The 21,506-nt window shown below is 46.9% G+C and overlaps 1 protein-coding gene across 4 annotated transcripts in view; it reads right to left on the minus strand.

The window, feature by feature from the left end:
• The window catches only part of met (MET proto-oncogene, receptor tyrosine kinase), a 172,494-nt gene that overhangs the window by 69,046 nt on the left and 81,942 nt on the right, over window positions 1-21,506 (minus strand). For all 4 annotated transcript variants that reach the window (XM_078417439.1, XM_078417441.1, XM_078417440.1 and 1 more), the window contains one exon: window positions 14,436-14,627. In XM_078417439.1, coding sequence (XP_078273565.1) covers window positions 14,436-14,627 — 192 coding nt within the window. The remainder of the gene's footprint in view (window positions 1-14,435; window positions 14,628-21,506) is intronic.

A 21,506-nucleotide genomic window follows, 5' to 3' on the forward strand; every position in this document is an offset into this window, starting at 1 on the left:
CCGGGCCGGGAGGCGGGTTGCCATGCAACCTCCGTTAGGCGGCGCCCGGGCCTCCGGACCTACACTGTCCGGGTCTACACTGTCTGGGCCTACTTTGTCCGGATCTACACTCTCCGGATCTACACTGTCCGGGCCTACACTCTCCGGACCTACACTGTCCGGGCCTATAGCACCCCCCCGGGCCTAATACAGGGCAAGGGCGGTCCCGTACGGGACAAACCAGTTTAGCCCAAAATCTGGGATGTCCCGGCTAATACAGGACAGTTGGCAACCATAGTGGAGGTAGATCACTGAATATCACTGGCCATTTGTTGCTACAAGGTGCTGAGGTTTGTCTGCAGTGGGCAGGCCTCCTGGAGATGGTCAGCTGTGCATTCCATCAGCCCTTCTGACCACATTGAAAATGGATATCTCCAGAACTACTGGCTGGAGGGTGGAAAAATCTACTCCACTCCATTAAGGTAACAAATATTTAGTCAACGGTAGATGCTAAGCTAGCAGAGAGTTAAATAGTTGTGGATTCCAGAGTTTAGGAATGGCATTGCCACGGGCATGTTTGCTACTTGGAGGTTGAAGAAGGTGATAGATGTACACAAGTGTGTGGAGTGGTGCAGCTGGTAGAGCTGCTGCCTCACAGCACCACAGACCCGGGTTCCATCCTGACCAGAGGTACCGTCTGTGTGGAGTTTGCACGTTCTCCTTCGTGAGTGCGTGGGTTTCCCCCGGGTGCTCTGGTTTCCTACCACATCCAAAAGGTCTGCGGATTTGTCTGTTAATTAACCTCTCTATATTGCCCCGAGAATGTAGGGAGTGGATGCAATCGTGGGGCAGCATTGAACTAATATGATCAGTGGTAAGTGTGGACTTAGTTTGCCAAAGCGCCTGTTTGCATGCTGTTTCTTTAAACTGTACTAAATTTCAGGTGAAGGGACCAGTTTCAATAACTACTGAATGGTGGAAAGTATATTTGGTATTGGGTTTGCTTTGGCAGGCATTCTCTGAGCCGCACCTAGAAATTGGCCCCAAGGCACTAGTTTCAACAACATTATCACGTGAAAGTAATATACAATGTGATTATGCAGTCTCTCAGCGCAAATCATCGCACTTTGCAAACTATATGTAAAGCAAATGTACAAGTTCCCTGTGTGGATGAGCCAGTTTAACACTGGAAATGTATGTAATGCTATACCTTGTTTTTTACAGCACGGCAGAGAGAATTTTGATCGCACTATTCTGTTTAGAACATAGAACAGCACAGCATAGGATATGGCCCTTCCACCCACTGTGCCTGCTGTCCGATTAAACTGGTCCCTTTTGTCTACACATCCTCCATATCCATCTCCTGCTTGCCAATGTGCCTATCTGAAAACCACTTAAAGGTTACTATTATATCTGCTTCCAGCGTGTGTTAAGGGTCCTGCTATCAACTGCTTCTTTCCCCCTTGCATTTGACCGTTCAATGTGCACTACCTCACACTTGTCCAGATCAAACTCCGTTTGCCATTTCTCTGCCCATGTCTGTAACTAATCTATATCCTGCTACATATTTTGACTGCCTTCTTTACTGTCCACAATTTCTCCAATTTTTGTGGATAACAAGAACTTATATGTCAGACTGTTTAGACTTTAGAGATAAAGTGTGGAAACAGGCCCTTTGCCCACCGAGTCTGTGCCTACCAGTAATCACCCTGTACACTAGCACTATCCTACCCACCGAGTCTGTGCCGACCAGTAATCACCCTGTACACTAGCACTATCCTACACACTAGGGACCATTTACAATTTTTTACCGAAGCCAATTGACCAGCAAACCTGTACGTTTTTAGAGTGTGGAGGAAACTGGAGCATCCGCAGAAAGCCCACGTGGTTACAGAGAGAATGTACAAACTCCATTTATTCACAAAATGCTGGAGTAACTCAGCAGGTCAGGCAGCATCTCGGGAGAGAAGGAATGGGTGACGTTTCGGGTCGAGACCCTTCTTCAGACTGATGTCAGGGGGGCGGGACAAAGGAAGGATATAGGTGGAGACAGGAAGATAGAGGGAGAACTGGGAAGGGAGAGGAGAAGGGAGGGACAGAGGAACTATCTAAAGTTGGAGAAGTCGATGTTCATGCCACTGGGCTGCAAACTGCCCAGGCGAAATATGAGGTGCTGTTCCTCCAATTTCCGGCGGGCCTCACTATGGCACTATGGTACAAACTCCATACAGACAGCACCCTTAGTCAGCAGCAAACCCGGGTCTATGGCACTGTAAGGCAGCAACTCTACCGCTGCGCCACCGTGCCGCCCTTGTTTGTCTACTACAGCGTTCAACACCATCATCCCCTCCAAACTTGTCATCAAACTCAGGGAAGTGGATCTCTGCTCGTCCCGATGCAACTGCTTCCTTGACTTTATCGTTGGCAGATCTGAGTCAGTACGAGTTAGTAACAAAACACCTTCTCCTCACTGACCATCAGCACAAGGGCATCACAATCCCCCTGGATTGGTAACCTGAATGTTCAAGAATGAGAGAGACTGCAGTAATGGAACTCTCCACGATCAAAGAGACCTACAGGAATCGCTGAACCAAGTAGGCAGCTAACATCATTAAACTCCCACACCATCCTGGCCATGCACTTATTTCGCTGCTACCATCGGAAAGAAGGTACAAAAGCCTGAGACAATTACTTCCACATTGAAGAACAGGTTCTTCTGATCAGATGCTATACATATTGACTGCCTTATTTACTGTCCACAATTCCTCTTACTCCAGTGAAGAAAAGACTAGGCTTGTATACACTGGAGTTTAGAAGGATGAGAGGGGATCTTATAGAAACATATAAAATTATAAAAGGACTGGACAAGCTAGATGCAGGAAAAATGTTCCCAATGTTGGGGGAGTCCAGAACCAGGGGCCACAGTCTTAGAATAAAGGGGAGGCCATTTAAAACTGAGGTGAGAAGGAACTTTTTCACCCAGAGAGTTGTGAATTTGTGGAATTCTCTGCCACAGAGGGCAGTGGAGGCCAAATCACTGGATGGATTTAAGAGAGAGTTAGATGGAGCTCTAGGGGCTAGTGGAATCAAGGGATATGGGGAGAAGGCAGGCACGGGTTATTGATTGTGGATGGCCTCCTCCTGCACCTATTTTCTATGTTTCTATGTTTCTATCTACCAACTATCAGATTGTTGAACCACAGAAGTCCAGTCTGCATCTTGTGGAGCTGATGCCTGGTCCAGGTGAGCCCCTAGATCGTCCAGTGTACCGACGCTATGTTTCCCCCGTGCACTTAGCCCCTGATACAAGTATATTAATAGTGCAAATCGTGGACAAAGTCACTTGACAATGGAGTTGAGTAGGAATTTCTTTAGACAGAGGGTGGCGAATCTGTGGAATTCATTGGCACAGACGGCTGTGGAAGTCAATGGACACTTTTAAGGTGGAGATTGGCAGATTCTTGATTGGTACGGGTGTCAGGGGTTATGGGGAGAAGGCAGGAGAATGGGGTTGAGTGAGAAAGATAGATCAGCCATGATTGAATGGCATCGTAGACTTGATGGGCCGAATGGCCCGATTCTGCTCCTGGAACTTTTGAATGTACAACCCTAACTACGTCCATCTCAGCAACGAACTACTATGGACTTAGACAATAGACAATAGACAATAGGTGCAGGAGGAGGCCATTCGGCCCATCGAGCCAGCACCGCCATTCAATGTGATCATGGCTGATCATTCTCAATCAGTACCCCGTTCCTGCCTTCTCCCCATACCCCCTGACTCCGCTATCCTTAAGAGCTCTATCCAGCTCTCTCTTGAATGCATTGAGAGAATTGGCCTCCACTGCCTTCTGAGGCAGAGAATTCCACAGATTCACAACTCTCTGACTGAAAAAGTTTTTCCTCATCTCCGTTCTAAATGGCCTACTCCTTATTCTTAAGCTGTGGCCCCTTGTTCTGGACTCCCCCAACATTGGGAACATGTTTCCTGCCTCTAACGTGTCCAAACCCTTAATAATCTTATACGTTTCGATAAGACTTTCTGTAGGATGGACTACATATTTTGGCTTGTGATATTATGGGTCTGATTATGATTGAGTTATTATTTAATGCATATTTATTTGTTTTATTGTTGTATTAATGAGCCTGTAAAGCTGCAATAAATAGGAATCTCATTGTTTTGTTCCCATTGCATACGACAAGTAACTATTCTACACTCTTGAAACTACCAATTCACTGTAGATCCCATGCATTTTCATCTTCAGGATCAGCTTAGCATGAGGAACCGTGTCAAATGCTTTACCAAACTCACTGTGGACAACATCCACTGCCTCAGGTTAGGACTGAATCCAGGTGATGGCATTGTGAGGCAGAAGCACACAGGTACATGGTGCAGGTACGGTAGGGTGGCACAGCGGTAGAGTTGCTGTCTTACAGCCTACAGGTACATGGACAGGACAGGCTTGGAGGGATATGGACCACACGCAGGCAGGTGGGACATGTTGCCCGGTATGGGCGAGTTGGGCCTAAGGGCCTATTTCCACACCGTATGACTCGACAACTCTATGACTATGACTCCATTGGCCAGTTTAGTTTCATTTAGTTTCAGGATACAATGCCCTTCGTCCCACCGAGTCCATGCCGACCAGCGATCCCCACACACTAACACAGTCCTACACACACTAGGGACAATTTACAATTATATCATGCCAATTAGCCTACAAACCTGGGAGGAAACTGGAGATCCCGGAGAAAACCCATGCAGGTCACGGGGAGAACGTACAAACTCCGTACAGACAGCACCTGTAGTCAGGATCGAACCCGGGTCTCTGGTGCTGTAAGGCAGCAACTCTACCGGTGCACCACCGTGCCACTGGTGTACTGTGACACCTTGAGTACCACAGAGTTTCAGTCAGTGGTTCCACCACCTGAACCTGGCAGTGATCAAACTGTGCCGAGGAAAGTCTGGGCAAGTGTACTTTAAAGGCACAACATTTTGATGAGATATTGTCTGCTGGGATCAGATGCATGAACCGTGTTGCTCAGACTTTTTTGTTTGAAAAGAATGATTAATAGTTACTTTCGCCAATTATCAGAATAAATCATGCTGTTGTGGCCAATTCCGTAACTCTCGTGTGGCTTTACTAATGTGGTCAAAGCAGCTTTTCCTCACATGATTCAGTGAGAATGAGGGGATATTGTTCATTGTATTAAATTGTCAAGTAAGCCATGACAGAATGGTAGCTCAGAGTTTGGCATCAGGCCTTGGCTTCGACCTGTTTCAGGGATGTTAACCCAGGCATGGGGATGGACCCTGACATAAGCCGGCTGCTCCGGACTTCCAGTCAGTGAAAGGCAAGAAAAAAAATGACCTGGGCTAGAAACAAAAAGCTGGAGTAACTCAGCAGGTCAGACAGCATCTCTGGAGAGAAGGGAAAGGAAAATCAGCCATTCCTTTTCTCCAGAACTGCTGTCTGACCCGCTGAGTTACTCCAGATTTTTGTGTCTATCTTCGGTTTAAACCAGCATCGGGAGTTCCTTCCCACACAAGATGGCCTGGGACTTGGAAAATGCCTTTGAAATCTTTCATAGAGTCGTTGCACATACAGCAGAGAAAAGCCCATACACTGGTATTTCAGCCAGACTCGAGCATGCTGACCACGATGACTGAACTAAACTAGTCCCATAAATGTCATTATTGTTCCTGCCTCAGCTTTGTCCTCTGGAAGTTCATTCCATATCCACCACCCTCTGTATCAAAAAGCTGCCGCTCAGGTTCCTATTAAATGTTTTTTTTAAATCTTCCCTAGTGGGTGTAGGATAGTGTTAATGTGCAGCGCGGACCTGGTGGGCCGAAGGGCCTGTTTCTGCACTGTATCTCTAAAAAATCTAAATCTTTTGACTCCCCACTAAAACCTATGCATTCTCGTTCTTTTCCTCAGCTCTGGGAAATGACTATGCATCCTATTCCACTCGTGATTTTATACATCTCTATAAGATCAATCTTCAGCCTCCTGTGCTCCAAGGAATAAAGTCCTAGCCCACCCAACCTCTCCCTATCGCACAGAGACTTGAGTCTTGGTGACATCCTTGCAAATGTTCTCTGTATTGTTTTCAGCTTAATAGCATCTTTCCTAAGGCAGAACACAGTACTGGGCAGCAGAGTTGCTGCCTTTCAGCGAATGCAGCCCCAGAGACCCGGGTTCCATCCCGACTACGGGTGCCATCTGTACGGAGTTTGAACGTTCTCCCCGTGACCTGCGTGGGTTTTCTCTGAGATCTTCGGTTTCCTCCCACACTCCAAAAACGTGCAGATTTGTAGATTAAGTGACTTGGTAAATGTAAAAATTGTCCCTGGTGGGTATAGGATAGTGTTAATGTGCGGGGATCGCTGGTCGGCGTGGACCCGGTGGGCCGAAGGGCCTGTTTCTGCACTGTATCTCTAAACTAAACTAAACAAAACAAAACAAAACTCCTAGTGCTGCCTCAACAATGACGTACAATTGTAACATCACATGCAAACTTCTATACTCAATACCCTGACTAATGAAGGCCAACCTTCCAAATAGCCTTCTTCACCAACTTATCCACCTGTAATACCATCTTCAGGGAACTACGTACCTGTACTCTAGATCCCTCTGCTCTCTCACACTCAATTGAACCCTCCCCTTCACTGCCCTTGTTTGACCTCCCGAAACGCAACACCTCACACTTAATTAAGTTCCATTTGCCGTTTCTCAACACCTTTGCTCAACTGGTGAAGACCACGCTGTAATTCTGGATCACTATCTTCACCGTTTACGACATCACTCAGTACATTCTCATCAAAATTGTTGATCTGGACAATCAGCAGCGATGGAGCCAGCAGCAATCCCTGAGGCACACCACCAGGCACAACACCAGTCTGCAATCCCTGAGGGACTCCACCAGGCACAGGCACCAGTCTGCAATCCCTGAGGCACACCACCAGGCTCAGGCACACCACCAGGCTCAGGCACACCACCAGTCTGCGATCCCTGAGACACACCACCAGGCTCAGGCACACCACCAGTCTGCAATCCCTGAGGCACACCACCAGGCTCAGGCACACCACCAGGCTCAGGCACACCACCAGGCTCAGGCACACCACCAGGCTCAGGCACACCACCAGGCTCAGGCACACCACCAGGCTCAGGCACACCACCAGGCTCAGGCACACCACCAGGCTCAGGCACACCACCAGGCTCAGGCACAGCACCAGGCTCAGGCACACCACCAGGCTCAGGCACACCACCAGGCTCAGGCACACCACCAGTCTGCGATCCCTGAGGGACTCCACCAGGCTCAGGCACACCACCAGTCTGCGATCCCTGAGGCACACCACCAGGCTCAGGCACACCACCAGTCTGCGATCCCTGAGGGACTCCACCAGGCTCAGGCACACCACCAGGCTCAGGCACACCACCAGTCTGCGATCCCTGAGACACACCACCAGGCTCAGGCACCAGTCTGCGATCCCTGAGACACACCACCAGGCTCAGGCACACCACCAGGCTCAGGCACAGCACCAGGCTCAGGCACAGCACCAGGCTCAGGCACACCACCAGGCTCAGGCACAGCACCAGGCTCAGGCACACCACCAGGCTCAGGCACACCACCAGGCTCAGGCACAGCACCAGGCTCAGGCACACCACCAGGCTCAGGCACACCACCAGGCTCAGGCACACCACCAGTCTGCAATCCCTGAGGCACACCACCAGGCTCAGGCACACCACCAGTCTGCGATCCCTGAGGGACTCCACCAGGCTCAGGCACACCACCAGGCTCAGGCACACCACCAGTCTGCGATCCCTGAGGCACACCACCAGTCTGCGATCCCTGAGACACACCACCAGGCTCAGGCACCAGTCTGCGATCCCTGAGGCACACCACCAGGCTCAGGCACACCACCAGGCTCAGGCACACCACCAGGCACGGGCACCAGTCTGAAACACAACCTTTCATCACCACTGACTGCTTCCTGCCATGAAGCCAGTTCTCTGTCATCGTTATCAAAATCATCATAATCATAATTATACTTTATTAGCCAAGTATGTTTTGCAACATACGAGGAATTTCATTTGCCATACAGTCATACCAATAAAAAACACCAGGACACACAAAATTCATTTTAACATGAACATCCACCACAGCGACTCCTCCACATTCCTCACTGTGATGGAAGGCAAAAAAAAGTTCAATCTCTTCCCTTCTTTGTCGGGAGCCTCGAGCCTTCTGTTGACGGGACGATGTTGACTTCTGTAGCCGGTGGTCAGGCCTTCCTCGTCAGGGCGATCAAGCTCCTGTATCGGGGGGAATCTCAGTCCTCCCGTGCTGGGCAATCAACGCCAGGTCGGGACTAGTCGAACCTTCCAGTTAGTTAACTCACCTTGGATCACTTTAAAGAGCAGTGGCTTGCTTGCCTTCATTGGGAAGGGTATTGAGTACAAAAGATGGGACATGATGAGGCTGTTGTACAAATCATTTGGTGAGAACACATTTGGAGCACTATGTGTTTAGTTCCAGTCACCAGTTACAGGAAGGATGTCATTAAGTTGAAAAGGGTGCAGAAGAAATTCATCAGGATATTACCTGGGCTTGTGGGCTTAGGCAGAGTTTGTGGGCTGAGGCCACAGGGAGAGTTTAGGTAGGCAGGGACATTTTTTCTTTTGAGCGTAGAAGGGTGAGTGGTGACATTATCAAGGGGTGCAGGATAAAGTGAAAGTTCACAGTCTGCCATCAGTCAATATCCGCACTGTGGAAAGCATTTTATCAGGATACATCTCAGCTTGGTTTGGGAACAGCTCGATCCAAGACCGCAAGAAATTGCAGTGAATTGTGGACACAGCCCAGACCATCACACAAACAAACTCCCTTCCATTGACTCCATTTATACCTCACACTGCCTCAGCAAGGCCAGCAGCATAATGAAGGACGAGTCGCACCCTGGCCACTCCCTCTTCTCCCCTCTCCCATGGGGCAAAAAGTACAGAAGTGTGAAAACGCACACCTCCAGATTCAGAGACAGTTTCTTCCCAGCTGTTATCAGGCAACTGAATCATCCTACCACAACCAGAGAGCAGTGCTGAACTATTATCTACCTCATTGGGGACCTTCGGACTATCTTTGATTGTACTTTTCTGGCTTTACCTCGTACTAAAAGTTATTCCCTTATCATGTGTCTGCACATTGTGCATGGCCCGATTGTAATCACGTATTGTGTTTCTGCTGACTGGATAGCGCGCAACAAAAGCTTTTCAATGTACCTCGGCGCACGTGACAATATACTAAACTGAACTGAGAATGTCCGGAGGAGAAACTTTGTTGCTGCAGTGAATTTGCTTTTTCACATCAAAATGTGGCATCTTGAAACTTCGGTACACATGACAATAAACTGAACGGAAACTGAAACATTATTAGATTTTGACATGTTGACAAAACCCGAGAATAACATTTCGAACCAGCACGCAGGTGGAGATGGACCAGTGGGCAGGTGGAGATGGACCGGTGTACAGGTGGAGATGGACCAGTGGGCAGGTGGAGATGGACCAGTGGGCAGGTGGAGATGGACCAGTGGGCAGGTGGAGATGGACCAGTGGGCAGGTGCAGGTGGAGATGGACCAGTGGGCAGGTGGAGATGGACCAGTGGGCAGGTGGAGATGGACCAGTGGGCAGGTGGAGATGGAGATGGACCAGTGGGCAGGTGGAGATGGACCAGCACGCAGGTGGAGATGGACCAGCACACAGGTGGAGATGGACCAGTGGGCAGGTGGGGATGGACCAGTGGGCAGGTGGAGATGGACCAGTGGGCAGGTGGAGTTGGACCAGTGGGCAGGTGGAGATGGACCAGTGGGCAGGTGGAGTTGGACCAGTGGGCAGGTGTGGATGGACCAGTGGGCAGGTGGAGATGGACCAGTGGGCAGGTGTGGATGGACCAGTGGGCAGGTGCAGATGGACCAGTGGGCAGGTGCAGATGGACCAGTGGGCAGGTGCAGGTAGAGATGAATCTCTGACTCACCCACCCACCCAGATTTAAAAGCCCTGATATTCCACTGAAAGTGCCTCTCATCCAGAGAAAGTCAGGGACAAGGAAGGAGGGTGATGGAGGTGTGCAATTCTTAGGTGGCGCAGTGGTAGAGTTGCTGCCTTACAGCAAATGCAGCGCCAGAGACCTGGGTTCGATCCTGACTACGGGTGCTGTCTGTACGGAGTTTGTATGTTCTCCCCGTGACCTGCGTGGGTTTTCTCCGAGATCGTCGGTTTCCTCCCACACTCCAAAGACGTGCAGGTTTGTAGGTTAATTGGCTTGGTAAATGTAAACATTGTCCCTAGTGTGTGTATGATAGTGTTAATGTACGGGGACCGCTGGTCGGCACGGACCCGGTGGGCCGAAGGGCCTGTTTCTGCGCTGTATCTCTAATCTAAACTAAAATTCTTCATATTTCCTTATGATATTGAAGGTGGTAATTCCCACTCATGGGTTCTATGCTGGATCACAGGGTGCTCACATTCCTCATCTCACTTTCCCTCTCATCCATTCTCCCCACATTCACATCAACTCCTCTAGATTTCTACCATTCACCTGCACACAGGACACAGTTTACAGCAACTAATTAGACTACCGGCCTGCATGTCTTAGGGATGTGAGAGGAAACCTGGAGGAAGCTCATACTGCCACATAGACAATAGACAATAGACAATAGACAATAGACAATAGACAATAGACAATAGACAATAGACAATAGACAATAGGTGCAGGAGGAGGCCATTCGGCCCTTCGAGCCAGCACCGCCATTCAATGTGATCATGGCTGATCACTCTCAATCAGTACCCCGTTCCTGTCTTCTCCCCATACCCCCTGACTCCGCTATCCTTAAGAGCTCTATCTAACTCTCTCTTGAATGCATTCAGAGAATTGGCCTCCACTGCCCTCTGAGGCAGAGAATTCCACAGATTCACAACTCTCTGACTGAAAAAGTTTTTCCTCATCTCAGTTCTAAATGGCCTACCCCTTATTCTTAAACTGTGGCCCCTTGTTCTGGACTCCCCCAACATTGGGAACATGTTTCCTGCCCCTAATGTGTCGAACCCCTTAATAATCTTATACGTTTCGATAAGATCTCCTCTCATCCTTCTAAATTCCAGTGTATACAAGCCTAGTCGCTCCAGTCTTTCAACATATGACAGTCCCGCCATTCCGGTAATTAACCTAGTAAACCTACGCTGCACGCCCTCAATAGCAAGAAAGGGTACAAACTCCACACAAGCAGCAGCAAACGTCAGGATTGAATGTAAATGCCAAGCAGCTGCACCAGTCTGAAGAAGGGTCTCGACCCAAAAAGTCATCTATTCCTTTTCTTCAGAGATGCTGTCTGTCCTGTTGAGTTACTCCAGCTTTTTGTGTCTATCTTCAGTTTAAACCAGCATCTGCAGTTCCTTCCCACCCCAGTGTGCTGCTATTGAAGAGGTCCAGAAGAGGGGCTGAAATTTCTGATTATATCAAATTATTTTTGACAACGCCGTGCTACTGAGCTGCCGACAGGTTCAGTATTATCACTGTCACGTGTACTGAGATACAGTAAGAAGCTTTGTTTTGCAAGGTATCCAAACATATCAGATATTACTATACATAAATACAATCAGACGGTATCCTAGCTTATGGATAAGCTTCAGAAACATAGAAACATAGAAAATAGGTGCAGGAGGAGGCCATTTGGCCCTTCGAGCCAGAACCGCCATTCATTGTGATCATGGCTGATCATCCACAATCAGTAACCTGTGCCTGCCTTCTCCCCATATTCCTTGATTCCGCTAGCCCCTAGAGCTCTATCTTTTAAATTCATCCACTGAATTTGCCTCCACTACCTTCTGTGGCAGAGATTTCCACAAATTCACAACTCTCTGGGTGAAAAAGTTTCTTCTCACCTCAGTTTTAAATGGCCTCCCCTTTATTCTTAGACTGGCCCCTGTTTCTGGAACATTTTTCCTGCATCTAGTCTCTCCAATCCCTTAAGAATTTTATATGTTTCCATAAGATCCCCTCTCATCCTTCTAAATTTCAGTGAATATAAGCCAAGTCGATCCATTCTTTCATCATATGACAGTCCCACCATCCCGGGGATTAACCTGGTGAACCGACGCTGCACTGCCTCAATAGCAAGGACGTCCTTCCTCAAATTAGGGTCGGCAGGTCGTTCCATTCACATTGGAGTTTACATTTTACTTTTTATTTTATTTATTGAAGTTTCTGGCACTTCAAGGTGCTTTAGAGACACGGAAGAGGAGGCATTAGTGGGCCAGAGGTGTGTGGTCATTTCATTATCACGTGACCTCTGTTAGTCCAGAAACGTGAACATCCAGTGAATGCTCTGGAACCGAGGGTGCTGGAAAATCAATATTCAACCTGTAACACTTTTAAAGTTGAAGGAAACACAGCCAATGTTGCTGAACAGAAATGCAATCAGACACAAATGGGTAGCAGTATGTCCAAATGGATATTGGTGCAAACAAAATGACATCAAAAGATACTTGGAAAATATGCAAGATTGATATCTGATCCACTGGAAAAGCTGCCTCGGTGCCAGCTCTCATCTCCATAGAAGAGACTGAGGGCCAAAGATTTCATTTTCTTTCATATTCTACGAAGGCTTGTTGGAGAAGATGAAGAGAAATTCACTTTACTGCTTAGAGCAGCTTTTGAATAAAAACATAGATATAAGACAAAGATAGACACAAAATGCTGGAGTAACTCAACGGGTCAGGCAGCATCACTGGAGAGAAGAAATGGGTGATGTTTTAGGTCGAGACCCTTCTTCAGACGGGTCTGAAATATAAGGCAGACCCTTATGAATCCATTAATAATAATATATTCCTTTATTTGTCCCACACCGGGGAAATTTACAGTGTTACAGCAGCAAAGTGGATAGCAAGAGAGCAAGAGATCATTCATTATAAATAAAAGATACATAAATTGTCATCAGTTTACTGTGTGTCCTTAGCTGTTATTGTTGACTCGTCTGCTGGGAGCAGTGCTGGTTGTGCAGTCTCACAGCAGCGGGAAGGAAGGACCTCCTATATCTCTCCTTCACACACTTGGGGTGAAGGAGTCTGTCACTGAAGGAGCTACTCAGTGCAGTGTCCTGCATCGTTGTCCAGCAGCGATGTTAGCTTTCCCATCATCCTCCTCTCTCCCACCACCTGCACTGAGTCAAGGGGGCAACCCAGGACAGAGCTGGCCTTCCTGACCAGCTTGTCGACTCTCTTCCCCTCCGCTGCTGAGATGCTGCTGCACCAGCAGACCACTCCATAGAAGATGGCCGATGCAACCACCGTGTTGTAGAAGATTCAGTGAGGATTTCAAGGAAAAATGCCAGAACGTAGACAAAATGTCTGGTTGAGTTAGAAATTAGAAAAATATATGAGAGAGAAAATAATCGGCTTTTGTCCACAACTGAAGAGGTGAGATGATGTGAGGAGCAGAAGAATTTGCACCAATTGGAGATAGACACAAAGTGCTGGAGTAACTCAGCAGGTCAGGCAGCATCTCTGGAGAGAAGGAATGGGTGACGTTTCGGGTCGAGACCGTTCTTCAGACTGAACAGCATAGATCACTTGGACTTTCTCACAATCACATTTAATAAATTGGCAGTGGGAAAACTGAGGGGTTTTCTTTGTTCTCAAGGAAGTTTCTAGAATGAGGGTCAGGTCAGATGTATGTTCTGATAAACTATTCAGATCAACCATTGTCTGGTTAGGTGGAAGTGCTGGACAGAAACATTCTGACGAGACACAACCAGGTTGGGGCGGCAACTCCAGTTAGGCATAAGTCAGCGAAGTTTGGATTTGTGGAAATAAAAATAGAAGCCGTACGAAGTGATATGGTGAATGAAATACCAAGATTGCAAATGGTTACCAACAATAAATACCAAGTTATAGGAAAAAAAAACTGCAGATGCTCGTTTAAATTGAAGGTAGACCCAAAATGCTGGAGTAAGGTCAGGCAGCATCTCGGGAGAGAAGGAATGGGTGACGCTTCGGGTCGAGACCCTTCTTCAGACTGATGTCAGGGGCGGGGGCTGCCTGAAGAAGTCTGAAGAAGTGTCTCGACCCGAAACATCACCCATTCCGTCTCTCCACAGATGCTGCCGGACCCGCTGAGTTACTCCAGCATTTTGTGTCTACACCCAATACCGTGTTGTAAATAATTTACTTGAGATATTTCTACTTGAATATGACTTTGTGTGGTATCAAAGTCAGAAAAGTTTTGAGGTAAAATTAAACAGCAAGCTGAAAGTGATGGCTCTGGACAGAGACAGGGGATTTTCAAAGGAAGGAAAATTGAGATTTAGAGGAGGAAATGTAGAGATTTTATTGAAGCTTAGAGAAGATGGATGGTTAAAAAGAAGGGTAAGATGGCAACATCATCATCCAAAGTCTACCTGCATGACACGGCCATCAGCGGTTCCCAGATTGGCGATCGTCACCCTTTCCTGTGTAAAGACGCCGATGGATGTCAACAAGGTATTTTGGAACTGCCCAAGAAACAGGTCCAATCGTTGTACAGGAACTGCACTTTCCATCTGAAACCTATTACTGTTCCCTCCACAGGCCCTCTCCTTGGCTGTAGAACTCTATGGGAGGAAAACAACAATTAGAAAGGAAGAGTTCAATTAATTTTACAATGGCATTCCAGGCGCTCTGTGCAAAATAGCTTCAGAGAATTGTTTATCATGGAAAGATGATTTTTAATGGATGTTAGTAAATCAAAAATATTCAAAATAATTTTCAAAATAGCTTTCAATGAATTATTTTCTGCTTTTATATGTACATGTATGCTGCAATAAGGATTAATGTACCACTCTTCATATATTCTTCAGCAATAAGACATGTTGTTCAGTAAAGAGGGAAACATTTAGATTTCAGCTTTCACGAATAAAGTGAGAATCTCAGCGAACAACTCAAAAACCAGGAATAAAAATGTAAAATACTGAAACACACAACAGGCCAGGTAGCAGCTGTGGAAAAAGAAACAGTTTACTTTTCAGACTGAAAAACTCTTCATCAGAAGGAAGATAAAGAAAACAAGTTATTTTTTTTAAATGACGAGGCAGCATCTCAGGAGAACATGAACTCCTGGTTGACATTTCAGGTAAGAACGCTTCTTCAGATTGATTATCGCAGTGGGGGAGAAAGCTGGAAGGCAGGTGGGGCAGGACAAAGCCAGGCGAGTGATTGGTGGAACGAGTCTGAAGAGAGGTCTCGACCCGAAACGTCACCAATTCCTTTTCTCCAGAGATGCTGTCTGACCCGCTGAGTTACTCCAGCTTGTTGTGTCTATCTTAAGTGAAGGTGGATACTGGGGGGCTTGATTGGCAAGTTGCAGCGAGGCTTGTATGAGAATTTCTCATGAAAAAGGGAGCAATTGGTGGAGATGGGGGGCATGTCAGGGAGTTGCATTGGGAACGGTCCTTTTAGAATGCTGAAGGAGGATGAGAGGGAGCGATGCATTGAAATAAGGAGAAGTGAGGGAAAAGCAGGACCAGGGAACACTGATATCGTGAGCTAACCCCATGTCCATACAACAGATATGAGCATACCTCGATTTCCAAACTGATCTCCCGGTGGCCGAGCACTTCAACTCCCCCTCCCATTCCCAGTCTGACCTTTCTGTCATGGGCCTCCTCCAGTGCCATAGTGAGGTCCACCGGAAATTGGAGGAACAGCACCTCATATTTCGCCTGGGCAGTTTGCAGCCCAGTGGCATGAACATCGACTTCTCCAACTTTAGATAGTTCATCTGTCCCTCCCTTCCTCTCCTCCTTCCCAGATCTCCCTCTATCTTCCTGTCTCCACCTATATCCTTCCTTTGTCCCGCCCCCCTGACATCAGTCTGAAGAAGGGTCTCGACCCGAAACGTCACCCATTCCTTCTCTCCCGAGATGCTGCCTGACCTGCTGAGTTACTCCACCATTTTGTGAATAAGCATATGAGCATACATACTAGAAATTGATGAGGTGTGATCAGTTCAAAAACCAGACTGGGAAAAATGCATTTGACCATTGGCCATTTAAAATCTGTTCAATTCAATGACTGCTTTAAAAAAAGCAGAGTCTCAACCTGAAACGTCACCCATTCCTTTTCTCCAGAGATGTTGCCTGTCGCTAAGTTACTCCATCATTTTGTGTCTATCTTCTTTTAAAAAAAGCAAAGTTCAGCCCTCAACTTCTGAATAAGGTCGATGGGTGTTTTGGGCAGGTGTGTCTCCACACTCTGAAGTACAACGTTTAATCTTGCCAGGGCACTGGGGGGCTGAGAGCCAGTGAGACCAGCCCTCTGCCCTGGCCCTGGCCCATCCACCCCAGCAATGTCAGCCCATCTTTACATAGAGTCCAGTGTCAATGGGATCTTCTTGTAGCAGCATTCCATTAACCACTGTATGACATTTAATCACATTTTATACAGGGGCATGGAAATCCCCTTGGACAACAAATATTACTTTCTCTCTTCTTAATACCAAAATGAATCACATTTGGCCATACAGCAAGCACTTTGCTATAGTTTTGGCAATGCACTTAATCTCTTTAATTTCTTCTTTCATCTACACAAAGTTTTTTGAGAAAGTGACCAAGAAGGTGTGGCATGGTGGCGTAGCGGTAGAGTTGCTGCCTTACAGCACCAGGGACCCGGGTTCCATCCTGACGATGGGTCCTGTCTGTACGGAGTTTGTACTCTCTCCCCTGGATGGGAAAACCTGCGTGGGTTTTCTCCGGGATCTTCGGTTTCCCCCCACACTCCAAAGTCATCCAGGTTTGTAGGTTAATTGGCTTGGTATGAATGTAAAAGTGTGCCTAGTGTGTGTAGGATAGTGTTAATGTGCGGGGATTTCTGGTCAGTGCGGACTCGGTTGGGCCGAAGGGCCAGTTTCCATGCTGTATCTCCAAACTAACTAAACTAAAAGATTGATGGGGGTAGGGTGGTGGAAGCTATTTACATGGACTTTTGACAAGGCTTTTGACAAGGTCCCGTGAGGTAGGCTCATCCAAAATGGTAGAGTATATGGGATCCAGTGTGAGATAGCAAAGTGGATACAGAAAGGTCTTGGTGGTAGGAGGCAAAGGGTGGTCGTGGACATTTGCTTTTTGGATTGGAGAACTTTAACCAGTGGTGTGCTGTGGCATTGAGAAGCGATGTTGGGACATTGTGTAACATTGAGTCATAGAATCATGGAGTGATACAGAGTGGAAAATTGCCCACACCGGCCAACATGTCCCAGCTACACTAGTCCCACCTGCTCGCGTTTAACCCGTATCCCTCCAAACCTATCCTATCCATGAACTTGTCTAACTGTTTCATAAGTGTTGGGGCGGTCCCTGCCTCAACTACCTCCTCTGGCAGCTTGTTCCATACACCCACTGCCCTTTGTGTGAAAAAGGTACCCTTCAGATTCCTATTAAACCTTTTCCCCTTCACCTTAAACCTATGTCCTTATTCCTCGATTCATCTACTCTGGGCAAGAGACTCTGTGCATCTACCCGATCTATTCCTCTCATAATTTTATGCACCTCTATAAGATCATCCCTCATCCTCCTGCGCTCCAAGAAATAGAGTCCCAGCCTACTCAACCTCTCCCAATAGCTCACACCCTCTAGTCCTGGCAACATCCTCATAAAACAATTATATAAATCGTTGATTGAGCCGCACTAGGAGTATCTGTGCATTTATTTCAATTTGTGCCATTGCAAAAATATGTTTCTTTCTGAAAATCACAACAAAAAAAACAGATACTGGAAACTTAAAACAAAAACAGATAACTGTTGGAAATATTCAGTGTGTCACATCTGTGGGAAAAGAGGCAGAGGCGTCTTCCTTAGAAAGCTTTGGAAACTCGGCATTTCCCCAACAACTCTCACCAACTTCTACAGATGTTCCGTGGAAAGCATGTTATCAGGATGCATCACAGCACGGTTTGGGAACAGTTCCATCCAAGACCGTAAGAAATTGCAGAGAATCGTGGACACAGCCCAGACCATCACACAAACCAACCTCCCTTCCATTGACTCTATTTACACCTCACACTGCCTCGGCAAGGCCAGCAGCATAATCAAGGACCAGTCGCACCCTGGCCACTCCATCTTCTCCCCTCTCTCATCGGGTAAAAAGTACAGAAGTGTGAAAACACCCAGCTCCAGATTCAGGGACAGTTTCTTCCCAGCTGATATCAGGCAACTGCACCATCCTATCATCAGCTAGAGAGCAGTCCCGAGCTACATCTACCTCAGACTATCTCATATCTGGATATTATCAGGAGTTTAGAAGAATGAGGGGGGACCTCATTGAAACATACGGAATAGTGAAAGGCTTGGATAGAGTGGATGTGGAGAGGATGTTTCCACTAGTGGGAGAGTCTCGGACTGGAGGTCACAGCTTCAGAATTAAAGGACGTTCTTTTAGGAAGGAGATGAGGAGAAATGTCTTTAGTCAGAGGGTGGTGAATCTGTGGAATTCTTTGTCACAGAAGGCTGTTGAGGCCGTCAGTGGGTATATTTAAGTCAGAGATAGATAGATTCTTGAATATTACGGGTGTCATGGGGTTATGGGGAGAAGGCAGGAGAATGGGGTTAGGGGGGAGAGATAGATCAGCCATGATTGAATGGTGGAGTAAACTTGATAGGCCAAATAGCCCAATTCTACCTATCACATGATTTTATGATCTTGCACTTAAAGTAATTCACGTTATTCCCATTATCTGTACATTATGGATGACTCGATTGTAATTATGTATTGTCTTTCCACTGACCGGTTAGCACACAACAAAAGCTTTTCACTGCAAGGGTCTCGACCCGAAACGTCACCCATTCCTTCTCTCCAGAGGTGCTGCCTGACCCGCTGAGTTATTTTGTGTCTACTTTTTCACTGTACCTTGGTATACATGACAATAAACACTATACTAAAACTCACTAAACTAAACTAAACTTTCTCATCCCACAGATGCAGTTTGAATATTGCTGAGTATTCTTAATTTTTCTTGTTTTTATTGCCTGTCGTTCTCATCCCAAAGATGGACACAAAATGCTGGAGTAACTCAGCGGGTCAGGCATCATCTCTGGAGAAAAAGGATGGGTACGTTTTGGGTTGGGGCCCTTCTTCAGACTGAAAGTAGTGGGGAGGGAACTGGAGGTAAGAAAAGGCCAGAGCAAAGCAGGAGATCTGAAACAGATGACCAAGGAAGGGTGGAGCCCACAATGGCCCATTGTTGGTTGGGGAAGAGGTGATAATGAAGGGGTACAAGGATGTGAACAGTGGAACTAGTGGGACAACTAGGGTGGTGGTGGGGGGTGGGGGGGGCGGGGTTGAGGGAAGGAATGCAAGGGTTACTTGAAATGAGAGAACTCAATACTTTATACCACTGGGCTGTAAGCTGCCCAAGCGAAACACGAGATGCTGTTCCCCCCATCTGCGTGTGGCCTCACTCTGACAGTGGAGGAGGCCCTGGACAGAAGGTTCACTGTGGAGATGGGAAGGGGAATGAAAATGTTTGGCAATGGGGAGATGGCGCAGGCCAAGGCTCTGTTGCCGGCGTTGCTTTGCTCTGGCCTTTGCTTACCTCCAGTTCCCTTCCCTCTACTTTCAGTCTGAAAAAGGGTCCCGACCCAAAACGTCACTCATCCTTTTTCACTAGCAACGCTGCCTGACCCACTGAGTTACTCCAGCACTTTGTGTCTACCTGCTGTATACACCAGCATCTGCATTTCCTTTCTACACTCTTTATCATTCCACCACCTTATTCATCAATGTATACAGAGAAGGCCTGGGGCTTCAACAAGATTCCTGTAGGATATCGTACATCATATCTTGCTAATTTGAGCATCCACTATTTGCATCCCACAATAAAACTAATTTCCTAACTAGGTCAATAATTTGTATTCAATTTGACTTTACCTCAGCGTCTTAATTGAGGATAGACACAAAATGCTGGAGTAACTCAGCGGGACAGGCAGCATCTCTGGAGAGAAAGAATGGGTGACGTTTCGGGTCGAGACCCTACTTCAGACCTAAATGAGGAACTTTAGTGAATGGTAGAAGTTGATGTAAATAATTTCCCTTGACATTTTCCTGCATGTTACCTTTAGCGATCTTTAAAAAGAAATCAGTAAAATCTAAAACATCCCTGGAACAATATCAGTAGATGTCTGGATGCTGCCAAAGAAGTTGGAGTTGTCATGGTAAAAGTACACATGCGTACTTAACTAATGGGTCCATAACAAAACCAATTTCAGTTCCGACTGGCGCCAAGCAAGTCTGTTTGATTGCCCCGACACTTCTCTCAGACTCTGCTACAGCCAAGCTTCCAGCAGGAGTGGTGCTAACATGCAGGATAAATGTGTCGTGCAAGGCAGGTGACGGGAAGTTGGCAGCCTGCTTCACATAGCTGGCGTTCATCCCATCCAGTGCCTTCAGGAATCATCCTGCTTCAACTCTCATCATTATGTATATTTTGCTGGGAGCTCAAGAGAGCCATTAGTCTCAGTTTACAGTCACAGTTTAAGGATAAGGGGGAAGTCTTATAGGACCGAGATGAGAAAGTTTTTTTCACACAGAGTGGTGAATCTGTGGAATTCTCTGCCACAGAAGGTAGTTGAGGCCAGTTCATTGGCTATATTTAAGAGGGAGTTAGATGTGGCCCTTGTGGCTAAAGGGATCAGGGAGTATGGAGAGAAGGCAGGTACAGGATACTGAGTTGGATGATCAGCCATGATCATATTGAATGGCGGTGCAGGCTCGAAGGGCCGAATGGCCTACTCCTGCACCTATTTTCTATGTTTCTATGTTTCTATTAGCTTATCAGAACCAAAAGAACCCAAAGTGTTGGAGCAATTCAGCGTGCCAGGTAGCATCTCTGGATGCAGAGAAAGGTAACATTTCAAGTCAGGACCATTCTGAAGACTTCTCTCAAGAAGTGTCCCGACGTGAAATATAACTTTTCTATGCATCCAGAGACGCTGCCTGACCTGTTGAGTTATCCCAGCACATTTGTTTTGCAAACATCATCTGCAGTCTGAAGGAGGGTCTCGACCCGGAACATCACCTAGTCCTTTTCTCCAGAGATGCTGTCTGACTCTAGCTGAGTTACTCCTGCCTTATGTGTCTATCTGCAGTCCCTTGTTCCTCTTATCAGCTTCTTGGTCCTTGAAGGTGTTTTCCAATTCAACAAAATCTACGACTGTTTTCACAAAGCACTGTAAATTTCAATGTTTCTATCTATTTCTATTTCTCATTAAAATTACTTTTAAACCATGATTACTTCCAATCTTAACAACTTGTCCTGTAAACATTAGCTCCTGCTCCCCAATCAAACTACCCACCACCAGATTATTGCCAATTATTTTCCCTTGATTTCTTCTGGTTCATGAATTTATGTCACAGAAGCAGTCCCCTTGTATAAATATTCCCTTAACTTTCTGTTGTAAGCAAAACAATCTAGATTCTTTGGTCTCTTCAACATCAGAGTC

The sequence above is a fragment of the Rhinoraja longicauda genome, chromosome 20 (genome assembly GCF_053455715.1).
Source record: "Rhinoraja longicauda isolate Sanriku21f chromosome 20, sRhiLon1.1, whole genome shotgun sequence".
Taxonomy (NCBI): Eukaryota; Metazoa; Chordata; class Chondrichthyes; order Rajiformes; family Arhynchobatidae; genus Rhinoraja; species Rhinoraja longicauda.